Source organism: Odocoileus virginianus, chromosome 17 (genome assembly GCF_023699985.2).
Source record: "Odocoileus virginianus isolate 20LAN1187 ecotype Illinois chromosome 17, Ovbor_1.2, whole genome shotgun sequence".
Lineage (NCBI taxonomy): Eukaryota > Metazoa > Chordata > Mammalia > Artiodactyla > Cervidae > Odocoileus > Odocoileus virginianus.
In genome coordinates, this window is record NC_069690.1 from 31735049 (window position 1) to 31753446 (window position 18398).

An 18398-nucleotide genomic window follows, 5' to 3' on the forward strand; every position below is an offset into this window, starting at 1 on the left:
TAAGGTTTTCCTGGGTATATCCAGTTTGCCCTGAAAAGGTGGAAAACTAGTTTTTACTGCTGATAGCATGATATAAGGGCGCCCAGTTGCTGTGTGTCCATACTGAAACCACATATTTACCGTCTTTAAAAAGATCATTGTTAGTTTGATAAATTTTTAACTTGCATTTATTTGCTTGTTATTAAAATTTAACATTTTTTCATTTGTTTTTCCTTTTTTCCTGTTTTATGAATTGCTTTTCATATTTGTTGCCTAGTTTTCTGTTGATGTGTTTTTTATTTTATGTTAGAGTTCACGTTTTGCAAATGATTTTTCCTGTTTGCTTTGTAAATTTATTCCTATTTTGATAAAGAGAAAATTGTTCTTTATTTTGATTCATCAATCTTTTTTTAATGTCTTTTGCTATTGACTTTCCTGTACTCAGTATAATATGAATACCTTTTGTTTGAGGCTACTTGTGATTTGCTAATAAGTCTCATATAAATATTATTATTTGGCTTTTGTTGTGATATGTGGAATAGAAATTTAACTTCCCCTCCCCCAAATAGCTAACAGAATGTCCCCCCACAAAATTATAAGCTCCTTGATGGCAAGCCTGTTTTGTTTACCTTTCTGCCTAGTGCCTGTCAGATGATAGGCACTGTAAACAGGAATTTGTTTTTTGTTAAATATTTAACTAGAGATGAAGTCAGTGGGAAATATTGATCTGTAATAGTAGTTGTTAGGGCACAGGTCAGACAGATCACCTGAGGAGCATTTTCAAAATCTGCTGAATCAAAATGTAATCTGTTGTGGTATTCTATGTGTTCTGTAACACAAATGATCTCATATGCATATGTAAGAGAATGATGTTAATGTAACGTGGAAATCCATGATGAATGATCGTTCCTTGCACATGAATGTTTTAGAGCTCTCAAGATCAAGCTTTCATAATTAAGAATTAGCCTGCTAGATAGATGAAGACCTTAAAAAGATTTGAAAAGTCTGCATTTATCAGTAGTTTTCATTTAGTGCAGGTAGTAGCTAGCTTAGTTAATTCAATAACTGCTCTGCTTTTCAGTGTTAAACTAACTAATGAAGATTGGAATGTTGAAAAGAAACTGGGAGACCTTTTTTCCTGTCCTTTTATGTTTTTAAAGGTTAATCTGCCTGCCAATGCAGGAGACATGAGTTCGATCCCTGGGTCAGGAATATCTCCTGGAGAAGGAAATGGCAACCTACTCCTGTGTTCTTGCCTGGAGAATCCCATGGACAGAGGAGCCTGGTGGGCTACAGTCCATGGGGTTGCAAAGTGTCAGATACGACTTAGTGACTAAACAACAGCAAAGTCTTTATACCACGAATCAGATTTTTATTAACATTATGATGAAGTGTGCTATTTTGAACTGGAAGCAAATGACCTGAAGGATTAACAGAGGACGCATAAACTGCAGGGTTTACAGATATCAAAGGATTGCCTATAGTCTGAATGCAAATGGTATTGGAGCTTTGACAGTATTATTTTGTTAGGATTGCTGTTGTTTTGTTAATACTCTGCTTACAAAGTTTACAGGTTTTAAGTAATAGCTATAATCCTGTTTTCCCCAGAAGCCTTAATTTAGCTATATTAGGTTACAGAATATCAGATTTTTCAGGAATATACATGTTATGTTTTAGTTAATCTCTGTTCCATGGTGTTTTGGAACAGCTATCTGGGTATATTTAACTGCATTCTTGGTTAGAACTATTGATTTCTCACAGTTACTTAGTCATTGTTTAGTACATTGAGGGCCCTCTGGTCTTATGAACTGTGATCATTCTAGACTTCTTACAGCCTAAAGAGAATCAGTGCCTTAATCTGAAATTCATATGCTTTGCAGTATTGCTCATATCTTCACCTTGTACTGGAGATGAGTAGGCTGTGCGAGTGTGCATGCGTGTATTGGCAGGGTGGCAGGTTTTGGGTGGAGGCCTTCAGTCTACTGTAGTCTCTGCTCAGTATGGAGCTGGAATGAGGAGGTACATTTGACTGAAGAGATGTTACGTGCGCTGTGGGGCAGACAGGCTTAGTAGCTCTTTATTGAGGGTGATCAAAGCAACAAAAGTTCTAGATCATTTCCCAGACTTCTATACATCAGTATTAACCCTTGGAAAGCCTGAAAACTTTTGATAGGAATGGCCATTTGTAGCTGTTTAGTTGGGTGGGCACACAGAGTGCGTGTGTTCAGACGTTACAACAAAATGGCTGAGGAATTGGCATCTTCCTTTGTTGTGATTGCATCATTATTTCTGCAGCAATTCATTGTATGTCTTAGTATTGTAGTAAAGGCTGGTTGGCCACTTAACCCTCTTCAGTGATATGTCTGAACTGTGAATGTCAGTGGTGTATTAGTGTGGGTGTGTGTGTGAGAGGGAGGGTGGGTGGGAAGAAGGGAGAAAATTGCTACTATAGGCCTACTGTGTAGAAAGGGAGCACACATGGCTCTGCTAAGTTTTAAAATTCACTTTTTTTCGGTTAAGAGAATCTTTTTTTTTTTTTAAATGAACCCATTGTGCCTTTTTAAAAAAATATTCCTATTTGTTTTGTGTATTTGTTTGCCTGCACTGGGTCTTAGTTGCAGCACATGAGATCTTTTAGTTGCGGCATGTGGGGTCTAGTTCCCTGACCAGATATTGAACCCGGGCCCCCTGCATTGAGAGCCAGAGTCGTAGCCACTGGACCACCAGGGAAGTCCCCGTTAAGAGATTCTTGATGCTGACATTGATCTTTAGTGAGAAACCATTTGTTCTTGATTTTCTTTTTTTTTTTTTTTTTTTTTAGGGTTAACTAAAGATACATTTTAATAAGAAAATGCTTTGAAATAACATGAAGTCAACAGACATTTGACTGTACAGTTTATTCTGTCAAAATATAAATGTATGTCAGCTTACGTGTGTGAACTACACAGTCAGTTTCAACACAGCCACGTGCCTAGGATTGTGTGAAACAACTCATAAGCCATTCTCTAAGGGGTGTTGTGAAAACTTCCAAAAGTACCCCTGATATTTGGTCAGAGCTAAGGGATAAACTTTAAGGCAATCTTCCAAGTGAATGTAAACTTTTCTAAAGTGGCCTTTCCAGTAAAGGATTACTGTCGTGAATACTCTGTACTTTATAATCCTGTTGGATATTTTTAGTAGCACGTCATCACACTAATTGTCACTTTTTAAAAATCAGCTTTAAAATCCTGCAATTGTAAATTTTAAAAAAATGTCTGGAGTGCTTTTATTCTGTAGACTTCGGGCAGGCACTTTCTGTTGATTTTACTGTAAATCCTATTTTCTTCTAATAATTTTTATCTTTAGCTAGAATTGTACTGCTACGATTGTGTTCTAAATACTGTTCATATATTGAGAAATAATAATTTGCTACAATTTGTCTAATTTAAATCTAAGTTGAAAATTTCTTTTTAGAGGTCATTTTCTACAGAAGCATTCAAAATAAATAGTGCTACTCTTAGAGCGTGTTTCAGCATGATGACATTTTTCTGTCTGTCTTTTTCCAAAGTAATTTGTAGAGCATGTGAGCTAAACTGTTGATTTTCTTCTTTAAAGGACCCGGCATTTGGAGTCAAACATGAAGCTCCTTCCTCTCCAATCTCTGGGCAACCATGTGGGGATGATCAAAATGCTTCACCTTCAAAACTTTCAAAGGAAGAGTTAATACAGAGTATGGATCGTGTAGATCGAGAAATTGCGAAAGTAGAGCAGCAGATCCTTAAACTGAAAAAAAAACAAGTAAGTGTTTGATTTTACTGCTTAGTACATTCTCGGAATGTTTGTCTCCCTAAAGAAGAGTGTTGAACTTTCCATATTTTTAACTTTAGTTGATGTGCCATTTTAAATTCCACTAGCAGTGTCTGAGGGAACGTTTCCCTCTCTCTTCTTCACTGTTTTAAATAGCTATTCTAGTGCATGTGAAGTGGTATCCCATTGTGGTTTTAATTTTAATTTCCTTAGTGACCAGTGATGAACATCTCTTTATGTGTATGTTGGTCATTTATATATTTTTTTAGAGAACTGTTTATTCAGATCCTTTGCCCATTTTTTTTTTAAGCTGGTTGTCTTGTTATTGTTGAGTAAGAGTTCTTTATATATTCTGGATATTCATATATATGATGTGCAAATATTTTATCTCATTCTGTGAGTTGTTTTTTCACTATCCTGATAGTGTTTGTTGATGTACAGAGCTTTTTTTTCCTGTGATTCATTCAGATTCTTACTGAGCATCTAAGGAGATATAAAAGTGATTAAAACATGGTCAAAGAGGTAAATCAAATGAAAGCAAAGTATTAAGATTCACTGAATCATAGCCATCAAACACAAGTGCTTTATGAAGCAGGAGTGAGATTGCTTCCAGCCTGGGGGGTTGGTGGTGGGATAAATCAGGAGAAGGAGTTGAGATTAAAGTAGAAAACTTGGTCTGAATTGCTAGTGATACTCAGCTGGGACTCTATCTCCTTTTCCTGTCTCTCTGTCTTAATTTATGAGGACTGTTCATTGTGCTTTTTCCTAGACTTGCCTGCAGTTTTACTTTAACGTCTTCTCCAGAACTAGGTCCTTTTGGTGTTTTAGGAGGTTTGTGAGTTAGTGTGTTTCGAGGGCTTCCCAGATGGCTCAAGCGGTAAAGAATCCACCTGCAATGCAGGAGACAGGGCTTTGATCCCTGGGTCAAGAAGGTCCCCTGGAGAAGGAAATGGCAACCCACTCACAGTACTGTTGCCTGGAAAATCCCATGGACAGAGGAGTCTGACAGGCTACTGTATATTTTGAAGGATTCTTGACTTTTGCTCCTGATGTTTGATGGTTTTGAATGTATTCCATTCTGGTTTGATTTGGCGCCTTTTTGGCTGGAGTGTCTTGTATAGATTTCTTTACTGGAGCTTTTTCTTCAGCTCCCTTTTCATTAGCAAGTTTGCTTGTTTTCTGTGGAACCTTGCTACCACTTGCAGATATACTCCAGAGTTTCACATCCTCCTCTTCATCTTCTTATTCTGCATCTTCTAAGAGCGGTCCACTAATAAGTACAGGCCCTGAACCACTTTTGGACCACAGGTGGCATTCAGTCCCCCAGGGACGAATTAATGTGGCCAGGGCTGCTTCGTTGGGACCACCTTTGCTCTAGCAGTATGCGCTTCATCCTTTGCACTAGCCCTGAAACTGACCTCTGGAGAGAGGAAAGAGAGACAGAGTCCAAGCTGAGTATAACTGACCTATCTCAAGATAACTGCTCATCTTCATCATCATCCACTTTAAAGTCATCTTTGTTGACAACTGAAAGGTGGTTCCAGGGCCCCAGGGGCACACATGTAGGTGGGAGAGAGGGTGTGCAGAGGTTAGTGACTGCATTTGCAGAGGGCGGTGAGCAGGATGGAGTCACACAAGGGCAGAAAGCTTTCAATTTTAACTATGATGAAGTCCAGTTTATTTTTTCTTTCATTACTTGTGCTTTTGGTGTCATATCTAAGAACCATAATCCTCGTTGTGTAATCCAAGGTCACAAGGATTTATACCTATGTTTTCTTCTCTGGGTTTTATAGTTTTTGCTCTTATATTTAGGTCAGCATTTTTGGTGAACAGAATTTCTGTAGTTTTTGTATGTGACTACCCTGGGATCATTAAAAGAGTTTATCATCTTTTAAGAAGTTTTATAGTTTCTCATCACATTATTCTTAATCCACCAGAAGTTGAATTTTTGTGTCTGCCTCAAAACAGAAGTCAATATTTTTTCCCCCATATTAATAAATAATTAAGAAATTCATCCTTTTCCAGCCACACGTTCAGCTCTGTTATAAATCAGCTTTGGACTGATTGCTGGCCTTTGTGTTCTCTGTGGTATTGATGTAGAAATACAGTAGATATCTGGATTTTTGATTTGTCTCTTTTTCCTAGTAGTTCTCAGTTTAAAAGAAAATTGGGGTAAAATTGACACGCAACATTATATAGCATCATGATTTTATATTTATATATATTGCAAAATGATCTCCACAGTAAAGCTAGTTAACCATCTCTCACTGCATATGGTTACAGATTTTTTTTTCTTTTGATGAGAATTTTTAGCATCTACTCTCTCAGCAATTTTCAACTATACAATAAATGGTTGTTAAGTATAGTCACCAAACTATGGTCAACTATAGTTTACATCTGCATCCCTTACTTATTTTATAATTGGAAGTTTATACCTTTTGACTCCTTTCACCCCTTTGGTCCGTCTCCACCTAACCCTGCAACCACTAGTCTATTTGAATCTATGAGCTTGTCTAGTGTCTGTCTGGTTTTGTCCCAGGGCTACTTAACTGTGGAGAACAAAATGTGATTTCCTGAAACCTGTTTCTTTCTTTCTCTACACCTACTTAATGGACATTCTAAAAGAAGGCCTTCTGAGCAAAGGAATAAAAGGGCATGGTTGGAGACCTCATTAACATGAGAATGATCTCAGAACCCCGAATACTATCATTTGCTTACACAGATAGCAGGTTGCATGAGTCCTTTCTGTTCCGAAGTGGAAGTGGACCTCAGAGCTTCCCTCTTGAAGGATTTTCATCCTTTCTTTGGTTGTGATCTGACTTACATGATGAGGAACCTGACTCTCAGTCTTAACTTGAAAATGTAGGTAATCTTTTTCCACTGGGCCTTTAGTAGACTTACCACCTTTACTTTAATGCCTTTTATATTATATCCATGTTGCTGTTTGTTGAGCATTTACTAGGTATCACATGGAGCTGTTTGTTGAGCATTTACTAGGTATCAGTTCGGGTGATGGAAGACAAAAAACAGTGAACCAAGCTCAGTCCCTACTTACTTCAGTAGGTAATACTCACTGACCATTTATAGTTGTGCTTGACATATACTGAGTCCTTTAATCCTCTCAGAAAGCTGTGTGATAGGTAGGATCAATATCCCCACTTCACATATGAGGGGTTTGTACACTTGCTCCAGATTGAGGTAAGAACTAGAAAGCGTCTTTGGATCAAATCACTTGTAAAGGGGGACCCTAGGGCTGAACCTGGGCAGAGTAGTTCAGATAGCCTCCTGCGTTGTGGCTGCACACACTAGCAGTTAATGTGCTTTTGACTTTGCCGCCTCCTCACTGTAGGATATAAAGTCTCATGGGGGAGTGGGGTAGAGGGTGGTGCTGTGCTGAGTTAAGGGTTAATTAACCCTTCAGTGTTCTACCGTGCTCTCTCTGCCAGACATTAGCAGGTACTGTGTGTCTATAATACAGAACAGCATTATTCCAGGGACCCAGAGGGTCCTTGTGATAGAGGCAGATGCAATACCTTCATACATTTAGATTCTCTTACTTAAGTTGTGGTTCAGGTGCCAAGTTTTGTCTGACTCTTTGCAACTCCATCGACTGCAGCACTCCAGGCTTCTTTGTCCTTTACTAGCTCCAAGAGTTTGCCCAAATTCATGTCCATTGAGTCAGTGATGCTATCTAACCCTCTCATCCCCTGCCTGCTCTCCTCCTGCCTTGTTTTTCCCTTTCCCAGCATAGAGTCTTTTCCAGTGAGTCAGCTCTTCTCATCAGGTGGCCAAAGTATTGGTGCTTCACCTTTAGCAACAGGCCTTCCAATGAATATTCAGGGTTGATTTCCTTTGGATTTGACTGGTTTGATCTCCTTCCCGTCCAAGGGACTCATGAGTCTTCTCCAGCATCACAGTTCAAAAGCATCAGTTTGACACTCAGACTTCATTATGGTCCAGCTCTCACATCCGTAATGACTACATAGCTTTGACTATACAGACCTTTGTCAGCAAAGTGATGTCTTTGCTTTTTAAATATGCTATCTAGGTTCTGTCATAGCTCTCCTTCCAGGGAGCAAGTGTCTTTTAATTTCATGGTGGCAGTCACTGTCCACAGTAATTTTGGAGCCCAGGAAAATAAAATCTATCACTGCTTCTACTGTTTCCCCATCTGTTTGCCAAGAATTGATGGGACCAGATGCCATGATGTTAGTTTTTTGAATGTTGAGTTTTAAGCCAACTTTTTTACTCTCCTCTTTTACTTTCATCAAGAGGCTCTTTAGTTCCTCTTAACTTTCTGCCGTTAGAATGGTATTATTTGCATATGTGAGGTTATTGCTGTTTCTCCCAGCAGTCTTGATTCCAGCTTGTGATTCATCCAGCCCAACATTTCACATGATATACTTTGTATATAAGCTAAATAAACAAGGTGACAGTATATAACCTTGTCGTACTCCTTTCCTATTATTGAATCAGTCATTTGTTCCATGTAAGGTTCTAACTGTTGCTTCTTGACCCACATATAGATTTCCCAGGAGGCAGGTAAGGTGGTCTGGTATTCCCATCTCTTAAAGAATTTACCACAGTTTGTTGTGATCCATACAGTCAAAGGCTTTAGTGTAGTGAATGAAACAAAAGTAGATGTTTTTCTGGAATTCCTTAGCTTTCTCTGTGATCCAGGGAATGTTGGCAATTTGATCTCTGGTTCCTCTGCCTTTCCTAAACCAAGCTTGTACATCTGGAAGTTCTCGTTTCACATCCTGTTGAAGCCTAGCTTGAAGGATTTTGAGCATAACCTTACTAGCATGTGAAATGAGCACAGTTGTCCAGTAGTTTGAACATTCTTTGACATTGTGCTTCTTTGGGGTTGGAATGAAAACTGACCTTTTCCAGTCCTGTGGCCACTGCTGAGTTTTCCGAATTTGCTGGCATATTGAGTGCAGCACTTTAACAGCATCATGTTTCAGGATTTTAAATAGCTCAGCTGGAATTCCATCACCTCCACTAGCTTTGTTTGTTGTAGTGCTTCCTAAGGCTCACTTGACTTCACGCTCCAGGTTGTCTGGCTCTAGGTGAGTAACCACACTGTCGTGGTTATCCTGATCATTAAGACCTTTTTTGCGTAGTTCTGTGTACTCTTCCTGCTTCTTTTGAATCTCTTCTGCCTCTGTTAGTCCTTACTGTTTCTGTCCTTTATCATGCCCATCCTGGCATGAAATGTTCCCTTGATATTTTCAGTTTTCTTGAGGAGATCTCTAGTCTTTCCCATTCTATTGTTTTTCTCTATTTCTTTGCACTGTTCATTGAAGAAGGCCTTATCTCTCTCTGCTATTAGATTCCCTTATTATTTTGCTTTAAATTTATCAGAATTAGAATACAAAAGGGTTTATCTATCAAAAGATGACTTATGCTGTTTAGTTATTAGTCAAAATAAATCTGATTGGGTTCATTAGGGCCTTTGGGTCCTTAGACCTTGTCAGTTAAGTGATTACCCTGTAGAGTCAGTGAAGCGTTGCTCAGAAGCATGTGTTGTCTCTGGTGAATAATTACTGGTGGGGCTGACGTGCAGCAGATGCCTGACTCTCCCTTTCTGGGTCTCTTAGCAACAGCTTGAAGAGGAGGCCGCGAAGCCTCCAGAGCCCGAGAAGCCTGTGTCCCCCCCTCCTGTGGAGCAGAAGCACCGCAGTGTTGTCCAGATTATTTATGATGAAAACCGGGTAAGTTCAAGCCACTCCTTGGTGGCTCAGGGCTTGAAGACCACTGGGCTGTACCTTCTCCAGTTGTTTCTGTTCTGTGGTAATGTTAACTGTATTAAAACCTGCTTTCTGCTTTAATTTTGAATGTTCTTGAATTTTGAAGCTTGGTGTTTTTCTTTACATACTGAAGGAAAGTTGATAGTTGTGTCTTAAATTATTTAGTATTTCATATTCATGTTATATGGTATAAATACTTATTTTTGACAGTATAATTTATCAGCCAAATCTCCTGTTGTATGGTGTTAAGAAGTATGTAGCACATAATACAGCCATTCTGTGGTTTTTCACTTTATGAGGGACATTTGACGCCACTGTTGTAGTAGAGAATGGGTCATTGGATGTGGGAATGACTTGCATTATATGCTTCAGAACTGAGGGTTGGGGTGTAGTTTGAATTTTAGTTATAAAGTATGAAGCCACTGACCTTTAGGTAGACTTTGCCTTTATAGATCTGTTAAAACAATTTCTTCTTTCATGCTTATAATGAAAAGTGTCTGTGAATTTAGGAAAGCTGGACCTCAGTTCTATGAATAACTTTGTGATGTTGAAGTTGGTTTTTGACCAGAATCCAGCCCAGGAACTAGCAGTTAAAGGGAAACCAGCTTCCCCCTAACGTGAAGAGAACCTTGAGACAGAGCTGCTTATCATGGGTCTTCCAGAAGCCCCCATTCAAGGAGGAATTCCATGCATTATGTACTGTGCTAGAGAATTGGCTTGTCAGTTAAAGGCGACAATCTGCAGAAATTAGGGATTGTTGTTTCAGTTGTTTGCCCTGTTATGAGTGAAGTCACCAGAATCAGTGCATCTTATACAGGCAGCCTACAGCTACATTATCCCAGATCCTAAAGGAAATGGCTTTGAGAAAAGCAGCTGTGAGCTAGTCATTACATAAGGGTTTACACAAGTGGTCTTGGAGTCAGGTGTGCATGGATGTGTGTGTATAGATGGATAACTGAGTCATCAGACACCCAATACTCAAGATGACGGTAATTGTCACCAGGAGGCAGAAATACGAGTTAGTACCAGTTTCTTGACTGGGTTCAAAATCAGTCCAACTTATTGGACAGAACAGCCTCTGTGAAGGTGAGTCCAGTGAGGGTGAAAGGCAGTGGGTGGAATAAGTGATGAGGACCCCTCAGGCCTGGAGGGTAGGGATGTGCCCATGGCCAACCAGTGCTCCCTTGTTTAGGAGAACCTGGGAAAATGGATTTTATAGAAAGTCTCCTGCTTTTATAAAACAAACTGGAGAACAATAAAGCACTTCTGTGGGCTGATTGGCTTCAGGTCAATTTGTGACTCAAGGGTAAAGTAAATAAGGATCAGAGCTGGTGATGATGGAAAAGGATTTTATAAAACACTGAATTCTTAGTATGAGTTACTTTTCAAGTACGTTGAATCCAGTGATATTTATTAATTGAATTGCTTAATTAGCCTTCTCTTACAGGCTTAATAAACAGTTCCAGTGTTAGTGGGTTGTGCGGTTGCCTGACTAGGATGTGACAGAGAATTTGGTTTGTGTTTAATTCATATATGTGTGCTCTTTTTTGTTAGTGTGGTACGTTTTCCTCGATACCCATCAGCAGAGCCAAAAGTTCCTTTTGGACCTCTTCTTGCCATTTCATCATTTATACACTCAGCCTGTTACACATTCTGTGTACAAGAGAAGAACCTAGCTTGAAATCTGTGTTAATATTAGACTTACAGTGAAGATTGTTTTTAACTCAGTAACCATAGAAATCATCTTTTAAAACAAATTCCTTTTGTATCGCTGTTGCTAATTGTCTGCTGTGGTAGTGCTTGTGCAGTAGGTCCTAGATGGTAGCGGGGGTCCCCAGGGGTCAGGGTGGAGGTCCTCCGGGGCAGAAGTGGAGCATGCAGCCTTCCTCACTCCTGACCCTTACCCAAACCTTTCTTCTCGCCAGCTGCCTTTTGTCAGACCGTCACCCCATATGTGCTTCTTTTCATGAATGACCTTACCCATTTTGACACAGAAGGCAGAGAGCAGTGGTGGGCAACAAGGGTTGTCCCCCTCTTGTTTGTCAGCAGCACATGCTGGTTGCAGTTAAGCCTAACATGTCTTGAGAGACTGGGACCATGATCTGAGGGGCAACTTCTTTCTTTTATTTAGGACATTAGTGGGAAGCAGAAAACTGCTCACACTGATGGTTAGCTTTAAAACTGTCTTACTGAGAGAAAAAGTGCTCTGCATCATAGTTAAACTTGAGGCCAAGATTCATTTAGTCTCTAAACAGACTCTTCTGGACTATTTTTAATAGTTTAATTTGCTATCACCCTTCCCAGTTGTAGATCCCCAAAATATTTGTCAGTGCTCTAATTTCAGTATTCTAATATATATTGAAAGAGGGATGTGGAGTGTAGTTTTCAGAAACATTTATGTTTTGTTTGCAAGTTACTATGGCACTGGTTTCATTAGCAGAGAGAGATTGACAGTAGCGAATGTACTCAGTGCCAAAAACCCCTGGTCACCGAGGCCATTGTCCTGGAAACTATCGATTTCTCTCTTTTTGCTACTCTGCAGATTTGGTTAATCAATGAGGAGCCTCAGTCCTGCCTCCTGAGTGTTGGTCTGGTCAGTTGCTTCTCTCTTCCTCCTTTGGCACTAGCTTATTTTAAGCCATCACCTTGCATAGGTACTGAGTTTCTTTCCTTGAGTCTTTTTTTTTCTTTCTAATCTATCCTTCATATTTGAGATCCCCAGTGTGATTTCCAAATAGCACTTTTTGCTGATTCCCCCCTTTCTCCCAAGTAGCCCAGCCTTTTCATCAGGGCTCACATGCCTGCAGGCCTGGACTCCTTTGTTAGCACTACCAGAACAGGTGTGAGTGTCCCCTCGATGACAGTGCTTTTTACCCTGTGATGTTGCCTCAGTGACAGGCGTCCCTGTGTTGCCTGTCTTGTCTGTCGGGTGTAATCACTTCAGGACCCACCACAAGGATCATTTTCTCTGTGAAGCCTTGCAAGACTCCTTATCCTCCTACACCAGGAAGTCAGTCTTATTCATTGTTTCCTTAGGGTCTAGCAGGTGCTTGGCACATGGAACATATTCAGTGTATGTTTGAGGCATTAATTCTATCTGTAGATTTAGAACAAAGTTATATTATGTAAATGTGAAGGTTTTAAATTAAATATTTGTGCCAAACAATTGATAGTTTAATCTGTTCCTAGCAGTTAAGCCAACGTTAAGTCAAATATTTAATAAAATTTTTCAAAACTTAAATATTGGGATATGCAAACACCTTCTAAATATCAGCTTTAAAATTAGTCCTGAAGAGGTAAGTGCCTTTAATTAATAGGATACCAGTAAATATTTGTCATAACATAATTTCCCCCTTGTGTACCAGTATTATTTTAACGGTTCCACTTGGCCTGCCTGTTCTTGGTATAGACTCTGTGTAGTGGTAGAAGGCCTCGAGAAGGCAGATTGAAAAACTGGCAAGTGTAGATTATCTAGAGAGAATTCATTGAAGGTGCTAGATATTTCCAAATTTATCACCTGTGATTATGTTATTCGTGTGTTATTTAATACACGCCTTAAAGTTAGTAAATTTGAATTTTCTGGTATGTTCATTTGGCTTTTTGAGAACAGTTGTTCTCAACTGCAGACTTTTTTGATTGTTATAACTTATAGGGGGGTGGAGTGCTGGTGGCATCTAATGGATTGAGGCTGGGGTACTGCTGAGTAGCCCATAATCCCCAGGGCAGCCCCCATAAGAAAGAGACATCTGGCCCAAAATGTTAATAGTACCAAGGGCGACAAGTCTGCCTTAAAATTGTCAATAGAAATAGAGTTCACTCTGCACATTTTATGGGTTGTTACAGTTTTGTATTTGACATTTTTGATAGGTTTATTTCTTATCTCAATAACATTTTTGAGTTTCTTGGAGTTCAAAAAGTACATTACACTACTTTGAGCTTTCTACACTGGTTAAACATACTTCTTTTCACGTAATATATGCTAAGTAAATCTTTGACCAATTGACTGATAAATGAACAGGAGAGTGTTTATTTTAAGGGAACATCTTGCTTTACACTTGGGGATCCTGCTTGATTTCATTCCCATGATGTCTCACATCAGAAGTCCTGGTGAGTTCCCAGCCCCAGTGTGTGGACAGTGGGAGTCTGTAGTGGACAGGGAACCCTCGTGACCAACGAGCACGTGCTGGGCAGGGAGAGCTGAGAACCTTGACACTTGCCGGATGCAGAATTCCAGCTTAAACAGCTTGAGTGTCGAATTTTGTTATATTTAATTTGTCTATTAAAGGTAGATTTCTCTTAGATAGCACTTTGATCTAGATGATTTAACTTTTGAAAAAGACTTGTGGTGGTGGTTTAGTCACTAAGTTGTGTCTGACTCTTGAGACCTCATGGACCTGCAAGGCTCCTTTGTCCATGGGATTCTCCAGGTAAGAACACTGGAATGGGTTGCCATTTCCTTCTCCAGGGGATCTTCCTGACCCAGGAATTGAACTGGGGTCTCCTGCAAGACAGGGAGATTCTTTACCGACTGAGCTATGAGGGAAGCCCAAAAAGGCATGTGAAAGTATATATAATTCAACATTTATTCGCTAATGAGTACTTTGAGTAATTCAAACTAGTTGTTTTCTCTGTTATTACCAAGGTTTTCTTAAAATTAAAGAATATGCTCATTATAAGCTTTTCTTCAAAGAGATCAGTTTGGCCTACCATGGTAAAGATTGGCAACTTTATGGTATTTTGTGTTTTTAAGTCGTTTTTAAAGATATTAAGAGTTGAAGTTTTAAATATGTTTGAGGGATTCATTTCTAATAGTGAATCTCTGCTTCCTCTCACTGGAATCTTATTAGTAATATCTATTTGCTTTTAAGAACTTAGCAATTCTTTGGGTTTTGCTTTCAAAACACATGTTCAGATTTGACTGATTTGGTGAAGGAGTTATGAAAACAAAATTAGTATTTTAGCCTGTCATATGAAAGAAGAATATAAGGATAAGTTTGACTATAGATTGGTCTTTAGGTAAATATTATTGAATTAGAAGTAATTTTGCATTTAGGTAAAGTAATTTTTAGTTATATAATATAATATTTTTATCTGTAGAAAAAAGCGGAAGAAGCTCATAAAATATTTGAAGGTCTTGGCCCGAAAGTTGAACTGGTGAGTAAAAAATTTTTTGTGTGTCTAGTGCTCTTTTGGTAGCAGTTTTTCTTGGGATAAGGTGGAGTATGGTTGCTTGATTCAGAATGAGAGTAATGTGGCCGGGTCAGTAAGGGTGATAAGCTTGAAATAACGTGCACAAACTTGGGAACTTTGCAGAGGCGTTTTCCTGATCATGTTTTTGCCTGAGCAGCTGTTAAATCACTGAGGTAGGAGGAGGAAGAAGTAATAGCAGAAATGGAAAACTCTTTGAATCATCTTGTTAGGGTAATAATGGCATTTAATCCTCCTTTGTCTTTCAGAGTTAAAAAATCTGAGTGAAGTGACTATGGGGTACAGTGGATTTCATTGTTAGCAGAGCGGGTGGACAGAGTTACTCAGATAGGCCAGCTAAGTCTGGAGGTTGTGGCTGGCTGTTTGTGTGTAGACCCATTAGCAGTACTTTACCTGAGCTTCCATTGATGTGTAGGGAGTGTGTCTTTGTCTCTTAGTAGACAAGTGTACAACATTTTATGTATAAATGTTTGGTTTATTTTATAGCCACTCTATAACCAGCCATCAGACACCAAGGTGTACCATGAGAACATCAAGACGTAAGTATTGATCATCTTTGGAGTTCTTCAGTTAAAGACCGTATATTCTATAAAGAGACCTTTTTTACGTTATCTGCTGACGTAGTACTATAATGTAGTGTAGGTGTGTTTTAGATTTGTGTAATTTGCTGTCGTTTTACTATATGTTATCTTCCTCTGGCTTTTTGGGGGTTGGGGTAACAGCTTTGAGTTTCCGAGGCCAAAAAATAAAATAAATGATTGCATAAAACTAGCTGGTTTTATGATCTGCTAGTAAAAAAAAGGTGGATACTTAACATTGAAATGGCTTACCTTGAGGCTTGAATTTTTTGCCTCCTGTTTTGTCTTTTTTTCAGTGGAGTACCTGCAAGGCGCATGATGAAGTAAGATAATGAAGCTTTTTCATTTAAGACTAGTGATGACACCGTCCCCCACCAAGCCACATCTGCCATTGCAAAGTAGAAGTGCCACGGATCATTTTATCATTATTCAAATCCTATTCTAGGGAAATCCCTTCCATGACTCTTGCTAATGACGGTATTTGTAGACCCTTCTGCCGTTTCATGCCCTGGTGCCTCGGAAGCGCTCAGCCCTCACGTGGGTGCGGAGACTGCTCCACAATGTAGCTGGCTTAGCCTTGCTCCTCCCAGACACCAGGCCTTTCTGGATGCACATTTTGGAATAAGAAAATAAGTGAAAAGAAAACCTAATTTCTTGATCTGATTGAAGTAAGAGAGGAAGCTAGATAGGTATCTTTTTTTAAAATTATCATATTTTAAGAGAATTTTAGATGAATTATTATTAGTTTGTAACAAAAATGTGATATTTCTTCTTTATTATATGTTTTATTAACTATAACCAGAACATTATACTTATTTACTAGTACAGTTACTAATGAGCACATTGATATTTATATATATATAATATAATTTTTAAAAACTTTTTTCTTACTGAGAGTATATGCAATAGTTGGCTACTTTGCAGAATTGGTGGCAAATATAATTTGCATGGTAGTATGCATGACAGAAACTGAAATTTGAATGATTTTAACTTTTGTTAAGTAAGTCGTTTATAATAGTCATATACCTAGAATTTTTCTGTGAGATGCTGCTGTGGTCTTGACAACCCTTAGAACTAGGTTAGGCAAAACATATAAAAAAATATACCTTGTTTTGGAACTGTTTAGCTGTTCTAACATTTTTAAAAAGGAGAATAGCAGATAAAATCTAGTTGGCTACTTTTAATAATTTTTTTTTTCCACAAAGCTTCCATTATGTTTGTGTTCTGTCTTTTCCCTGATAGTTGCTGCAGAGTAGCCCTGTCTGATTTATTTCATATTAGCTATCTTCCTGCTGTAGTGCTTAGCACACTGTCCTGAGAAAGAGTTCTTCATGTAAATTCTTAGGAACCATTGTTAATTATATTTATTGATTGTCCTTTGCTGTTGAGTAGCACATAATTACAGCGAGAGCATACTGCATACATGGCAGTGCTTCCACTGCACACCGCCTTGTGAAGTACCATCTACTCAGCTACGTGTGCTATGTTCAGTAGCTGTTCTGTCATCACTATCATTTGCTTTGTATGAAATAGCAAATGTTCCTTTCAGTAATTCTCTTTCATCTCTTGGCTCCTTTTCCATATAGCCAGCTCCTGACTGTTCATGCTTATTTGAGTGGAGCCAGTGTCAGTGTTAGTCCGGAGTGGCAGATAACCCAAAAAATTACTTCTACTTGCCTTGGCTATGTATTTATATTTGAATAATCAACTTGAAATCCTTTCTGGAAGTAGGTGGGGTATAAATATTTATATTTGAACCTGCATGCCATTGTTTTTGAAGGTTACAGTGCTTCATATTTGAAAAGTGAAAATGTTAAGTTATAAGGGAGGACTTGCTGTCCTGTCATGTTGTCCCCCCCGTGACTTCTGAGAGTGGACTGTGTTGTTTCTGTGCCTGAAGAAAGCCTCTGTTTAAGGCAGAGTCAGCTGTCTGTGTTGGTACACTCTGAGGAGGCAGGGCAGTGTGGACCTGTATTAGGAGGAAACTGCAAAAGCTTGGCCTCCTCTCTACCTCCCTCCTCCCAAGAGTGAACCAGAGTGTTTACCTCACTAGGATTCTTAAGAAGAATTAGTAACTGTTACAACTTGAAAATAATATTTGCCTTATGAATGTAATAGTTGAAAATGAACTCTCTGTGTTAAAGCCTTACTATAGAATGGGAGGAAATTTAGTCCTAATTATTGGAGGAGTCTTGTTTTGCAGGGTGAAAAAATTAGGATTAACTTTGATTATATTGTATATTCTTAAGTGATCTTTGCTTGTTTTTCAGTGTCTCTGAAAACAAAGTGAATGCACTATTAAATTGTACTTTTTCTTAATGTCATACAACCGTATTTTTCTCTTCTAGAAACCAGGTGATGAGGAAAAAACTCATTTTATTTTTTAAAAGAAGAAATCATGCAAGAAAACAAAGGGTGAGGTCCTATCCTTGTTCACTGAAATTTGTTCAGCTTTCCCGTCCGTGCTTCTTCAGGCATTCGCTTTCCCATTGTTAGTGAGAACAGTTCTTGACCACAGTTGAGAACAGGTACTGATTTGTACCTATAAATGTGACTTAGACATCAATCTGAGTCTAGTAACATTTTGATATCACAAATCACATTTAATATCATTATCAAATTTCCTTGGTCATCTGTGTATAGCATTTTCATCTAGCCAAAATAAAGAAAATGGTGAGTAGTTTAAAAACATATGAAAGAGAAGTAAGATGATCTCATTTAGTCTCTTAACCTCAGACAAATTGGGTAAGTTATGGTCATGCTGATGAGGCATCACTGTTCTTTCTTATTAGAAACTGGGTCAGCTAAAGTTCAGCTTTTTCAAATTCATGGTGTTCTTTGTATTTATTATGACTTGCAGTCTAAAAATTTTGTGGTTATAATCTTCATGGAAATTAAGTTACAGAAAATATGATGCCACTGTTCTTTTATAGTGTGTTCGTAATAATTATAGACTTTTAATTCATTTGAATGGTTTCTTACTGAATAAATGATATATTTTGATTCACATCAGAAATGAACTTGTACCTTGTATTTAAGGACCTGTTAGTTTAATGAATTATAAGGGTCACCAGCTTTTATTTGGTATATAATT

At 38.5% G+C, this 18398-nt stretch overlaps 1 protein-coding gene across 22 annotated transcripts in view; it reads left to right on the forward strand.

The window, feature by feature from the left end:
- NCOR1 (nuclear receptor corepressor 1) overlaps positions 1 to 18398 on the forward strand; it is a 120644-nt gene that overhangs the window by 30575 nt on the left and 71671 nt on the right. For 15 of the 22 annotated variants that reach the window (XM_070479155.1, XM_070479154.1, XM_070479153.1 and 12 more), the window contains exons 5-10: positions 3574 to 3756; positions 9369 to 9482; positions 14616 to 14672; positions 15213 to 15265; positions 15601 to 15627; positions 17653 to 17719. In XM_070479155.1, coding sequence (XP_070335256.1) covers positions 3574 to 3756; positions 9369 to 9482; positions 14616 to 14672; positions 15213 to 15265; positions 15601 to 15627; positions 17653 to 17719 — 501 coding nt within the window. Of the gene's footprint in view, positions 1 to 3573; positions 3757 to 9368; positions 9483 to 14615; positions 14673 to 15212; positions 15266 to 15600; positions 15628 to 15671; positions 15994 to 17652; positions 17720 to 18398 lie in introns of those variants that run through there. The other 7 variants (XM_070479158.1, XM_070479159.1, XM_070479174.1 and 4 more) reach the window with 2 other exon arrangements.